Source organism: Muscardinus avellanarius (genome assembly GCF_963383645.1).
Source record: "Muscardinus avellanarius genome assembly, chromosome: 21".
Lineage (NCBI taxonomy): Eukaryota > Metazoa > Chordata > Mammalia > Rodentia > Gliridae > Muscardinus > Muscardinus avellanarius.
Genome location: NC_137807.1, coordinates 24,463,206 through 24,476,380, shown reverse-complemented (window position 1 = coordinate 24,476,380; position 13,175 = coordinate 24,463,206). Strand labels below are relative to the sequence as shown.

The 13,175-nt window shown below is 62.4% G+C and overlaps 1 protein-coding gene across 1 annotated transcript; it reads right to left on the bottom strand.

Moving 5' to 3' along the window:
• Positions 1 to 793: 793 nt before the first annotated feature.
• On the bottom strand, positions 794 to 11,834 carry PPM1F (protein phosphatase, Mg2+/Mn2+ dependent 1F; the record flags this gene model as incomplete). Its single annotated transcript, XM_080717824.1, has 7 exons — positions 794 to 1,155; positions 2,243 to 2,336; positions 3,125 to 3,268; positions 3,830 to 4,018; positions 5,609 to 5,814; positions 8,361 to 8,515; positions 11,632 to 11,834. 7 exons carry the CDS (start codon positions 11,832 to 11,834, stop codon positions 794 to 796), a joined length of 1,353 nt encoding a protein of 450 aa, XP_080573950.1.
• Between the last annotated feature and the right edge of the window lie 1,341 nt (positions 11,835 to 13,175).

Here is a 13,175-nt window from a genome sequence, read left to right as displayed (position 1 = left end):
AGAACTCTCCAGAAAGACGGCAGCCCAAGTCACGTCCCCCAACAAAACACGTGGCTCTCCGAGGCGTCGGCGCAGTCAGGACCCAGGAGCCGGGCGTCCTCACCCGAGCTGCTTAAGGCACTTGAGTGGCTGGCTGACACCTCCGGAAAAGCGTCCCTTTCAACTCTTAGATCAGAGTCAGGTAATACTGCAACAAAAAAGTTCCCACAGGAAAATAGCTTGAAAAAATAAGAGTGAACACTCAGCTTTCTAAGGAATAAAATACACATGGACTCTGCTTAAATACTATGACGCGGGGTGGGTCATTTTGGCACTGAGAGAACCTGAAATACTGCTTCTGGATTAAACTTTCCCTGGAACAAAATCCAACTCGGAGAGGACACTGCCTGGCACGGCGCCCCACGCGCCCTGGACACCGCATCCCCAGGGTGCGGGCGCAGCGGAGGGCTGGGCGGCCTCCGGCCGTGGACCCAGCCCCTCTCTAGCAAGTCCGCAGTCTCCTTTGGGAGCTGGTGTGACCTACCAGGCATCTGTCACAGGACCACCACAGCCATGGCCAGAGTCAGGAGCCACAGAAGACCTGGATGCCTGCGGCTCGCGGCTGCCCCAGGCCTCCACACACACGTGCCCCACTCCACACGTGCACCCCGAGTCCCTGGGAGCAGGAACGGGGCCACTGTCTCTTTGGTGAGGTCTCCCCCGAGCTTCCTTATGAGCAGCTCCAGACCCCCGGGACATCCCTGTCCCCTCCTGATGCGGGGTCCCGAGGCCATTAAGGGGGCCAGGGGACCACCTAGCTTCTCTGAGCAGCGCGGGTCTCAGGCTCTGCGAGGCCTGAGAACGAGTCCTGGGGGTCCCCTGCGCCCCGGGCCCTGCCCTCCAGCAGCTCCCGCGGATCCCTGAGGAACACCACCATTACTGTGATGTTGTCGTGGGAGCCCCGCTCCCGGGCCGCGGCCACCAGCTCCTCAGCGACACGGAGCCCACCACCCTGCTGCCTGGCCAGGTGGCTGTGGACGAGGCCGGTGATGTCCTGGTGGGGAACCACGTCGAAGAAGCCGTCACAGGCCAGCAGCAGGTAGTCCTCGGAGCCCGTCAGCTCCCATGAGGCCACATCTGCCTCCCCAGACACGTAGGGTTTCTGGAAGACATCCCCTGGGTGTGGGGGGGCCCCGAGTCAGAGGGCACACCGCCACGGCCCCTTCCCCCAAGCCCATGGGGCAGCGCCCACTTGTCCTCCCCAGGTCTGCGGCCGCCATATGAAAACCTGCCCCGAGCCTCCTCCTCAGAGGGGACCCCATGGCGGCCTGCGAGCCCACCCCAGGCCCCTCGGAGCGGCCTCCACTCCCCCACACTCCCTCCAGCTGAGTGCAGAGCCACGACAGTGCGGGCAGCAGGAAAAGGGCTCGGAGGGCGTGGCGGCTGGTGCTGAGATGCGGAGCACCTCAGGAGAGCAAGGGGGTGGTGCCAAGCCCGGGTCAGGGAGGGTCCTGGGAGGGAGGGTCCTAGGTTCTCAAAAGGGCAGCGTGATTTCCTGTTGAGACCTCACAGTGAGGGGACGCTGAGAAGACGTGTTGGCCTTATGACAGTGTGGAAGCACCAGAGGCTCAGCAGAAACTGCACTCTGAGGGTGCATGTGTGCACACAAGTGTGCACGCACACCTGCACATGTGGTACTAGGGACTGTACCCAGGGGCTCCCTACGACTGAGCTACGTTCCCAACCTCCTTTTCTTGTGGTAGTGGGGATTGAACCCAGGGCTTTCTACCTTCCAGCTACACTTCCAGCCTTGTCTTATTATTTTGAAACAGGGTCTCACTAGGTTGATGAGTCTCGGTACTTGCGGAGGCTGTCCTTGAATCTGCGATCCTCCTGTCTCAGCCTCCTGAGTACTGGGATCACAGATATGTGCCCCTGTGCCCGGCCTGCTCTCTGCAGAGCGGTCCGTGGTCTGGCTCCCTTGGTGCCAGGCAGCACTGAAGCACGGCCGACAGCTGCTGGTCAGGGGCACAGCTGGCACCCTGCGCAGACTGCACTGCTGAGCCAAGGTGCTTGTAGCTCAGTGCACGGCAAGTACTTCTGACTAACGACGCTGCTGCCTTCCCCGAGGCGATGGGGAGCTGACCCCTCAGTGAGTCTCGCCCCATGTGCGCCCTTTCCTGCAGGGCACCCTGGGCACGCCCTGTAGTCCCAGGCCTGGGCTTCCCGCGGCCCCGCCCCATGCAGCCTCTGTGTCCCTTACCGATGGCTCTGGACACGGCCAGGGTCCCGTTGACTCTCCAGCAGTCCATGAGAGACACGAAGCCGCCCAGCGCTTCAATACGCGCCTTCTCATCCTGCGGGGCGGGGAGACAGCCAGGCCGGGCCGGTGAGCCCACGCCGGGGTGCCCGACACCACACCGCACAGAGACCCAGCCGGTTTGCAGGACATGCTCGAGCCCAGCTCTGGAACCACCAGGAGGCCCAGACGCACCCAACCGGCCAGTGTCAGAGAGAGCGGGGCTGTAAACCCCCCGGTGTCCTGCACGGCCAGCCCTGGGCCAGCAGGAACGTGAATGGAGTGCCGAGGCCGGCCAGGGAGGTGCCCACAAGGCGAGGAAGACGCCAGCCCCGGGCTCAGACGGCAGCTCCCCAGGCTCACTCGTGGGAACTCAGAGCTGCCACCCCGCCTTGATGCTGCTGTTACGTGCGGCCACAAGTGCGCAATGAGGATCATGAGGAGGGAGGAGGTGCTGAGCAAGGTGGGGAGGAGGGGGAGCGGTGGGCAGACACACCACACAGGCAGGTCTGCATCTGTGTTCACAGGCGAGCGTCCTACGGCCAGGCCTGTGAGCAGGCTCTGCGTCCCTGGGTCACAGTGAAGCCTGGACCGAGGCAGCCCCTGCCTGGCTCCCGGACCCGGGGCCTCAGCGCTGGGCTGGGCTGACCCATCCCGTAGGGCAGAGGTCCAGCTCCGGGCTCCATGTTGCTGGGGCTGCAGAGCTCCCAGGACGGGCTAGGCGGGACTCCCTGGCCACTGGAGCCGCTGGCAGGGGAGCCCCACAGCAGGAGCCTGGAGTCACGGCCCCTCCTTACTCCTCAGCTCACCCGTGGGCCCAGTGCGATGGGGCTGGAGGGACCTTACCTGCCGCTCAGGTCTGTGGGGCTCCATCAGCGGAACCACCTCTCCCCGCCGCACCAGCACGACCTGGGAGTCCCCGAGCCAGGCGACGTGCAGGGTCCTCCCTGCGATGAGCACGCACACGCCCGTAGAGCCGCTCTGCAGCCGCTGGGGGAGAAAGGGCCCAGGCCAGAGAGTGAGCGGGTGACCGCACCGCAGGCACCGTGGGAGCGGACGCAACCCCCACGGGACAGCACTCCGCGAGGACGATGGACCGAGCCCGCGGAGGCAGAGGAGCGGCGTCACAGCCACGCCACGGGAGGAGAAGGCGCCCATGGGCCCCGCGATGCCACCTGGGTGCGGATGAGCGAGTCCAGGGGTGGGTGCGGAGGGCCAGGGCGACAAAGGCAGGAAGAGCTTTGGCCGTGGCGAGGTTTCGGGGTGTACACACGGGCCAGAGCGTGCCCGAGCGGGATCTCTGTCTTCAGGAGGTCTCCCGGCCTCGGCGCCTCGTGACGGTCATAAAGGCAGACTCACCCAAGGGCGAGCTTGGTGCCCCCTCCGCTCAGTGAGAGTGAGCTCCGGTAAGGTTGAAACGCGGTCCAGGCAGCTCAGGGACCCGCCTGCGCCGCGGGCTACTCAGGGGTCCGCCCCTCCGCAGAGACCAGGACTCTCGGAGGCTAACAGCCACTGGCCCAAACTCCACGTGAGCCGGGTGCTGGTCCTCACCTCCCGCTTGGCTTTCCGGAGAAACATTTCATCTGTGCGCCGGAAAGCTTCCCTGAGGGCTCCCGCGGGGTCTGTGGCCAGCTCTGGCCGGCGGGCGGCGTTGGCGTGCAGGTGGACGGCGGCGTACCGCGCGGCATCCACGCCTCCGTGCCCGTCGAACACAGCAAAGTAGGCGCGGTCTGTGGGGTCCTGCGGGGTGCAGAGGCCGTCAGGGCGCAGTGGCCTCACGCTGGCTGGGGCAGGACCCCAGCCGGCTGCTCCCATCCTGGGGGCTGCGGCCTCGGCCCTAAGGTGGTGCCGTGGTGTCAGTGTCTAACCCAAGTTCACGCTTTGGAAACTTGGTCGCCAAGGTCTCGCTCACCGATTGCTTATTTGGTGGGACCGGGGACTGAACTCGGGCCTCAGCAGGGACAAGCGCTCTGCCGCTGAGCGGCATTCCCAGCCCCCAGAGTCTCGCCTCGGGGTACCCGGAGGTGGGACCTTGGGGCGGTCACTGGCATAGGCCCTTCCTGGCAAGTGTGTTCTGTCTCCCATGAGGCTCCCCACGCTGCCCCAGGTCTGTGCAGAGACCCCAGCAAGAGGCCTGACCAGCGGCAGCCCTTAACCCCGGACCTCCAGATCCACAACAGTAGTGTCTGTGTGCGTGCACACAGGGATTAACCCCAGGGTGTCCTGTCTCTGAGCTGCGCCCCCAGCCCTTTTTATTTTGAAACAGGGACTTTTATGATGCTGCACTGGCCTCTGTCCTGTGAGTCTGTCTCAGTGTCCTAAGTACCGGGGTCACAGGTGTGCACCAGCGCTCCTGGCTTATTTTCTTTATAAAGCTCAGACTTGGGTACTCTGCTACAGCAACAGAAAGCAGATGGAGCAGCTGGGTGTGCGGCACATGCTTGTAATCTTAGTTCTTGGGAGGCTGAGAAAGGAGGATTGCAGGTTCACAGCCAGTGTTAGCTGGACCTCCACAATTTAGTGAGACTCTGTTTCAAAATTTAAAAAAATGAGCCGGGCGTGGTGGCGCACGCTTGTAATCCCAGCATTCAGGAGGCTGAGACCAGAGGATCATGGTTCGCAGACAGCCTCAGTTTCTTAGCGAGGCCCTCTGCAACTTAGAGACCCTGTTTCAAAATAAAGAATAAAAAATAGGGCAGGGGGGTAGCTCGGAGGTCGAATGCCCCTGGGTTCCATCCCGAGACCCAGAAAGAAAAAAAAGAAAGAAAGAAAGAAAAGAAAAGAAAAGAAAAGAGGGCTGGGAATGTGGCTCAGAGGTAGAATCCCTCTGAGTTTAATCCCTAGTATCCAGTAATAATAAAGACAAGATGGAGGCTGTGGGCTCTAGAAGAGTCTGGGTGGCCTTCACCGTGAGTCTGGCCGGTGGCTGCGGCACAGGAGCTGGGGAGCTGGAGGGGACAGCCACGGAGCCCCACTCTCCTGCGCTGGGCTGCTCCATCATACAACGAGGTAAGCTGCACCAGGAGCTCCTGGCGCTGGAGGCTGTGCAGGCTCAGGAACACAAGTCTGGGGCGCATGTGGCACTGGGCCCCACATGACAGTTGTGGCCGCTGGCTGCTCTTCCAGCCCTTCCTGGGGGAGCCGGGTGCCTGGCAGCCTGTCCGCAGCTGCTGTGAGACGGAGGCTCTGACCTCCTCCCTGCCCTGGGAGCCGCCCAGCACCGCACCTTGAGAGGGCCTGGAAGCGCTCTCCTGGCTCTGGCCGCAGCCCACCTCCCGGGCTGTCTGCAGGACCCCCCCAGCCCCTCAGTGCTGCAAGTGGGACCCTCACCGACAAGCCAAAGAGCTGGTTGAAGGCGGGAAGGGACACGTGCCGGTCCTCCATCTTGCGGCGGGTGTTGCGGATGGCGTGGGTGGAGACCAGCCACTGGCGTGGCGGCGGCGTCTGGGCAGTCGATGGCACCTGCCTCTGCCACCGGCTGCAGACTTCCCAGAGCTGGTTAAAGAAACTCCTCGCCAGGCCTTTGGCGTCCAGCACTGGTGGGATGATGGAGGAATCGTTAGGGAGGACGGAGCCAGGCCAAGGAGCGCTGCTGGCTCCCCGCTCCCCTTCCCTCCTGCCCACCAGCTGACCGCCCCCCAGGCACGCGGAGCACCCTGCCTCATGAACTGCCACGGCGGCCTGCGGTCAGCAGCTGGAGGCGTGGGCCGTGACCACCTGTACTGAGGGTCCAGCAAGGGGGCAGCTCCAGCCACGGGAAGACGCCGTGAGAAACAAAAGCGAAAGGAAGGGCAACGCATGGATCGTGCGTCAAGAGGGGTCTAGAGTCGGCTGCGGCCCCACCCAGGACAGCAAGCCATCTGTGCCCTTGACGGGAACTGAGGAGCGGCAGGGCCAGGAAGGGCTCCCTGGGACCGCAGGAGGCTCCCTCTTTCAGTCTGTCCTCCGGCCTCTGCTGCCTTCTCTCCTCTGGACAAGGCTGCTCTCAGAAACCACCTGAAAGCTGCTGGGGACGCCCGCTCGCTCCGCCTGGACACTGGGCTGGTGCTCGTCAGGCCGGCCGCACAGCATGCACCAGGCCTCCCGCTGCCCCTCCACCCGTGCGCTGGGACCTGAGCCTCGCCCAGGCCCAGGCAGTGACAGGGAGGGCGGCGAGCCTGGGGGGCGGACGGCCCAGTCACATCTCTGCCTTGGGAGGAGATTCCTACACTGCCTGCCCAAAGTGACTTCCAAGACTGTCTCAGAGGGGACAGCGTATACCCTGTGCTCCTGCCATGGCACACAATCACGCTCTGCACCACACTGCTCTGGGACACAGGGAGGGCAGGTGCAGGCTGCAACTTCCTTGTGCCTGGGCCCCCCCTTCTCATTCCACCAACAGGTTACATGGTCTCCGCCATGACAGAAAGCAGCCAGGCTGGCCAGCCCCACCAGTTCTCCTTCCCACCAGCAAGTGGCGCTGTTTCCCCCATGACAGAAAGCATCCAGGCTGGCCAGCCCCACCAGTTCTCCTTCCCCCCAGCAGGTGGCGTTGCCTCCCGCCTGGATGGCAGAGAGCAGCTGGCCTTGCGGTGGGAGGAGGGGTGCTCCCTTCCTGGCGCTGACCAGTCAGGTGCCATCGGTGGAAAGCCTGCTGGCTTTGCAGAGGACAATGGCCACCTGTCATTGGTGACAGCTGTCTCCAGGCGGGGAGTACAAGGCTGTGTTGGATGGAAGGTGGGCAGGGAGGGCAGGGAGGGTGGAAACAGCCCGACACTGGCTGCTCCACAGAGGCTTCCTGTATGTTTATATTCTCTTTCTCAGCTTCCTTCCTGCTTTCCTCTTATGCATGCATAAAGCTGATAACGTAGAAAGTGGCAGAGGAAGGGCCAACCACCGCCCACCTCTGGACTGCGGGCAGGGATGATTCCTGTGGAGAACGGGCTGCGCAGGCCCCTCTCCTGGGCATCTCCTGCAACCTGCCGCCGCCCTCCCCGCACTTCTCTGCCCAACGCCAACCAACACTTGGGTCAAAAGCAACGGAAGGCAGTTTCTAGGAGGAGGGAACTCATGCAGAGTAAGAGCCCACCCCCTTCTTGGAGGCGCTGGGAACCTGACCCAGAAGCATGCTGCCTGCAAGTTACACCCTGCCCTTGTTTTTTTTTCTTCTTGTGGTACTGGGGGTGGCACCCAGGGGCTTTTCTATCTCTGGGCTACACTCCCAGACCTATTTTATACTTTATTTGGAGACAGGGTCTCACTAAGTTGCCGAGAGCCTCACTCAGTAGCTGAGGCTGGCTTTGAACCTGTGTGATCCTCCTGCCTCAGCCTTGCAGTTACTGGGATTACAGGTGTGTGCCACCATGCCGGGCTCCTTTTTTTCTCTTTTTTGGTACTGGAGATTGAGCCCAGGGACATTCTACCTCTGAGCTATGCCCCCAGCCCCACTTTATTTTGGTTTGAAACAGGGTCTCACTAGTTGATGAAAGTGTCACTACTTGCGGAGGAGGTCCTTGAGCCTGCGACCCTCCTGTCTCGGGCTCCCAGGGCTGGGGTCACAGGCGAGCGGCGCGGCTTGGGGCTGAGCCTGCATTTTCGTGATGGGTTCTGTGGCTCCCGGGGCTCCGCAGGCCTCTCGCCTCCTGCCCATTGCTGACTCCTGTGACTGCTGTTCTGGCGCTGGCCCGGCCCGTCTGGCGCTGTCTGGAGGGCTGAGGGAGCGGCCTCCAGAGCCTCCCCAAGCTCCCGCCACGCAGAGCTACCACGAGGCAGGCCCGCCTTCTGCTTCTGCCTGTCCTGATGCCGCCTGCGGACTGGCCCCAAGATGGCTGAGGGAGGGCACAAGTGCACCGTCAGGCGGGCGACGGGGAGTCACCGACTGCCAAGGCTGCTCTGCAGTGTGGGCGCCGGGACACAGGAGGGCTCCTGGTGCCGGGCCTTGGAGTCCATGGCCTCGCGCAGCAGCGCTGCGCCTTCTCTGCACCCGGACCCGCTGCCCTGTGGCGGGCGAGCGCCCCAGGCCGCACCCCAAGTCTCAGATCCACGCACTCCTCACCACGCCACTCCTAGGTCTACCGCCTGCTCAGCGGCTCCGGGTACTCACGGGTCAAGGGAGCCGGCTCCGCTTCCTGGTCCCCCTGCTCCTGCTCCTGCTCCTCCTCCTGCCCGGGGAACTTCTGGAACTCAGAGAGGTCCGTCTGCAGCAGCTGGGCAGTCGCCTCGTGGGCCAGGGCCGCAGCGAGGTGTGGTGGCGCGTTCCTGGGAACGAGGAGGGACTGAAGCCAGTGCGCGTGCACCTTGCCCCGACCCAGAGGGCCTTTGGGAGTGGAGACGGCGAGCCCCGCTGTCAGGTCCTCTGCCCTCCAGGGGCTGGGACAGGATGGTCACACAGCACCTGGAGGCCGGCAGGGAGGGGCGGCTGGCTGCTGTGGCCGAGGGCTGGGGAAATGCCAGCCGCAGCCAGGACAGAGGCTGGGAGATGGGTGGAAGGTGGAGGGAGGGAGAGACGGAAGCCAGCTGTGGCCAAGGAGCGGGCAGCGGGCAGGACGGCCCCAGACTCTGTGGCGCCCACACCTTCTTGTGCCCGCCCCGCCGCCCAGGGGCTGTGTGTCCTGGGCACGGAGGCTGCTCTGCTCCCCGGTTGCTCCTCTGGAGTCCCAGGCCTCTAGCATCTTCCTGACCCTGGGTCAGATGGCATCCCTGCCTGGGGGGCGGGCACGCCTGAGGCCATGCGAGTCCTGTGACTTGACCTCCCAGCACTGGGAAGGAGCCCAGGGCCTTGCACATGCTAGACAGGCGCTCAGCTACACACTACCCTTGCTAATGGATTATTTTGGTGGTACTGAGGATTAAATTCAGAGATATTCTAGCTTTGAGCTACACCGACAGCTCTATTTTTTTTTTCTTTGCGGTACTGGGACTGGAACCCAGGGGCATTCTACCTCCAAGCTACACCCTAGCCCTATTTTTTATTCTTTATTTTGAAATAGAGTCTCACTGAGTTGCAGAGGGCCTCACTAAGTAGCTGAAGCTGTCCGCGAATCACAATCCTCCTGTCTCAGCCTCCCGAATGCTGGGATTACAAGGTGTGCCACCACGCCCGGCTCTATTTTTTAAGTTTTGTAAAATAGTTTGAGCCTGTTTTGTAACAGGCTCTAAACAGCAAGTAAGTTGCAGAGGGCCTTTCTAACTTGCTGAGGCTGGTCTCAAACTTGTGATCCTCCTATCTCAGCCTCCCAAGTACTGGGATTACAGGCATGGGCCACTGCACCCAGCTTCCTTTTTTTTTTTTTGGTGGTGCTGGGATGGAACACAGTGGCATTCTACCTCTGAGCTACACCCTAGCCCTATTATTTTTTTTTTTTATTCTTCATTTTGAAACAGGGTCTAAGTTGCGGAGGGCCTAAGTAGCTGAGGCTGTCCGCGAACCACGATCCTCCTGTCTCAGTTTCCCAAATGCCGAATTACAAGTGTGCGTCACCATGCCCGGCTTGGCTTCCTTTTAACCTAATGTGTTTTTTATCTTGTTTTGTTGTTGTTGTTGTTTTTGTGGGTCTGGGGATGGAACCCAGGGGCATTCGACCTCTGAGCTACAACCGGGCCCTATTTTTTATTCTTTATTTTGAAACCGGGTCTCACCGAGTTGCAGAGGGCCTCACTAAGTAGCTGAGGCTGTCCGTGAACTAAGATCCTCTGGTCTCAGCCTCCCAAATGCTAGGATTACAAGCGTGCGCCACCATGCCGGGCTCTAACCTAATTTCTCATAACTGTGCAGCACCAGAGGCGGAATTCAGGGGTGCTCTACTACTGCGCTACCTCCCCAGCCTTTTCTATTTGTTTTTTGGTTTTTTTGGTGGTACTGGGGTTCCTGGAAGCCCTTCTACCTCCAGGCTACACTCCCAGACCTATTTTATATTTTATTTGGAAACAAGATCTCTTAAGCCAGCAAGGCTGGCTTCGAACCTGTGCGATCCTCCTGTCTCAGCCTCCCAAGCACGGGGATTACAAGCGTGCGCCTCCACGCCCAGCTCTATTTGGTATTTGAATGGAATCTCACTAAGTTGTCCATCCAGGTTGGCCTCAAACCTTTGATCCTCCCACCTCAGCCTCCCAACTGCTGGGATTATAGGCATTCGCTGCAGCGCCTGGCTGACACTCCTGCTTCACCCAGAGGACGAGAACCCGCCTTCGGATCGCGTGACTGACGCGTCCCACAGGGCCTGGAGCATCTGCTGTTGCTCTTTGGAATCTACCAGGAGAATTCCTGGCTTTTGAAGTGAGAAGGGAGTCAGGAGCAGCCTCTGAAGAGCCTCTGGGCTACGGGTTGGTAAAGAGTACGAGAAGCCCTGGGTCTAATCCCAGCACCGAGAGCGAGAGCGAGAAAGCAGCCACGGCCTGCGACGCGTGCCTCCGCCACGGGCTTCCAGCCCACGCTGGGCTTCCCTTTCCAGGGCGGGAAGGGCACTGGCTCCTAGTGAGGCCTCCCTGTGCTGCGGCTTCCTGCCTGTCCTGCGGGGGGCAGGGAGGCAGCTTCCGGCCAGGGGACCTGGACAATGCCTGGCCGCGGGCCACCAGCATCCCCTTCCTGGACACCGCTCCCAGCTCCAAGGTCCCGCCCGTGGATTCGCCCCGAGGACCGTCCTGGTTTGCTGCCCTGTGAAAGTCCACACTGCTCCTGGTCCCTGTGGGGTGGGGAACTGGCCCGGGCACCGAGATGCACCAGCCCACCCTCCTCGCAGGGTCGCGAGGAGACTGCGGTCCCACGGCAGTGTCGGGCTGCAGGCTAATAATTAGTGTTGGTGTGCACTGCCTGGGGACCCCAGGAAGCCACAAGGAAGCAGCTGGCAACAAGAGGGAGGAGAGAAAGGAGGCATGCCCGAGCTCAGCGCTTCCTCCAGGCGCCTCAGGAGTCTGAGACGGAGCTGGAGCGGAGGCCTGCGCCCCCATCTGTCCTTGGGAGGCTGAGACAGGAGGATCGCAGGTGTGCAGACAGCCTCAGCCATGCAGCAAGACTCCCTTCGACCCAGCAAGACCCTGCCTCAAATAAACACCAAGAAGGAATGGGGACGTAGCTCGGGGTAGAATGCCCACTGCTTCAATCCCCAGCACCAAAATGAACAAAACCAAACACAAATGAAAAACCTCTATGAGAATCTAAACCACGCAAGTGGAGACAAGTCCATGAGTGTCGCCGTCACACTCAAGCTGGAGCGCAGAGGCCAGGTCACAAGCGCGTGGTGAAGACCGACAGCCGGGGCGTCCCCTGGGGCCTGGGGGCGTGTCCCATGGATGAGGGGCTCCTGTGCCCGGCTCTCATGGGTGGGGCGGGGTCAGGTGTGCGGCAGGCCCGCTCCTCTGAGGTCACGCACACCTACCTGCTGCCCAGGAAGCCCAGGGCCAGCTCCGCCAGCTCGGCCTCCACCTCCTCCGGGCTCAGCATGGTCCCCAGGACCTTCCATGGCAGGGGGCTCTCGGGGCTCAGTGGGGCCGGGAAGTCTTGGAGAAGCGCATCTAAAAGGCCCAGGGTCTCTGCGCTGCAGGCCATCGGGCTGTGATTCTGTGGGGCTCCTGTGGCCATGTCCAGCACATCCCGGGGCTCGCAGGCTGGTCCGGTTGAGATGGTGTCCATCTGTCTTCACTCTGGGTAGAGACAGGAGTCAGCAACACCCTGGGTGACAGGCACCCATGACAGGGCGCAGGCGTCCTGCTGCGTCTGCCTGTGAGCACTGGGTGCAGACACTTCACCAAGCCTGGCCACAGGTGAGCGGAGTGCTGTGCCCAGCCCACCTCCTGACGAGGGACAGGGGCACACGCAGGCGCCCAGCAAGGGAGTGCAGGGCAGGGGCCGAGGCCAGAGGCTGCGTGGGCCCTGGGAGGAGAAGGCAGAGGAGGGAGGCGTGTTCCCAGCCAGAGAGGCCGACACGGCAGAGACGGGGCCATCGAGGCAGGAGACGGGGCGCTGCCTGATCTGGGGACCCTGCAGCCAGGAGGGCTCTGAGGTGGGGAGGTGACGCTGTCGGACCATGTGTCTGCAAGTGGTGACCCGACAGGCCACCTGGGGCTGCAGAGAAGATTGGGGAAGGAAGGCCCGCTGGGTACTACACAGGGCCTTCCTCGCCTCCTGGCCTGGGGGGTTCTGTGCTAGAAACCCGCTCCCACCTGCCCATGGCCACTGAGCAATGGCCCCTCTCCTCTACACTGGTACCACAGACCCTGACTATAGCAGCCCTACAGAGCCAGGAAACCTGCCTGCGCGCTGCACCCAGCGCCTGGCATGGGGCCCATCGGCCATCTGTACCAGGCATGCTGGGCAGAGAGGCGGGGGGGTGGCTGCTCATGTGCAGAGCTCTGCCCAGTCTCCCCAGGGGACAGCTGGCGTACTCTCCGGCCACACTGGTGGCCCACTTCTGCTAGGGAGGCAGTGTGTCCAGAGCTCCCGCCTGCTGGGGCCAGAGGCGAGAACCAGGCACAGCCTTCCTTCCCCGGGGCTCAGCTGGGCAGAGGACAGGAACTTCCCTCCTCGTCCCTCCTTTCCTAATAGACGCCCAAAGCTGATGCGCACCGGCGTGCAGCACGGGCAGGAGCAAAGCGCTCTCTGTCCTCCGAAGCCCACGACCTAGAGAGAAAGGCATGCAGAGGGCGGCGGGAGGGAGACAGCCTAAGCCCAGGGGGAAGCGGAGGCAGCCCTGCGAGCCATTGACAGGCGGGCACAGGGCCAGGGCTCCGGGATCCTGGAGGAGCCAGGCTCAGGAGGACAGGCGGGCACAGGGCCAGGGCTCCGGGATCCTGGAGGAGCCAGGCTCAGGAGGACAGGCGGGCACAGGGCCAGGGCTCCGGGATCCTGGAGGAGCCAGGCTCAGGAGAGCAGGGCCAGCTGGCAAGGGAAGGCGGGTCTGGGCCTAGTTGAGGCCACCCGGCT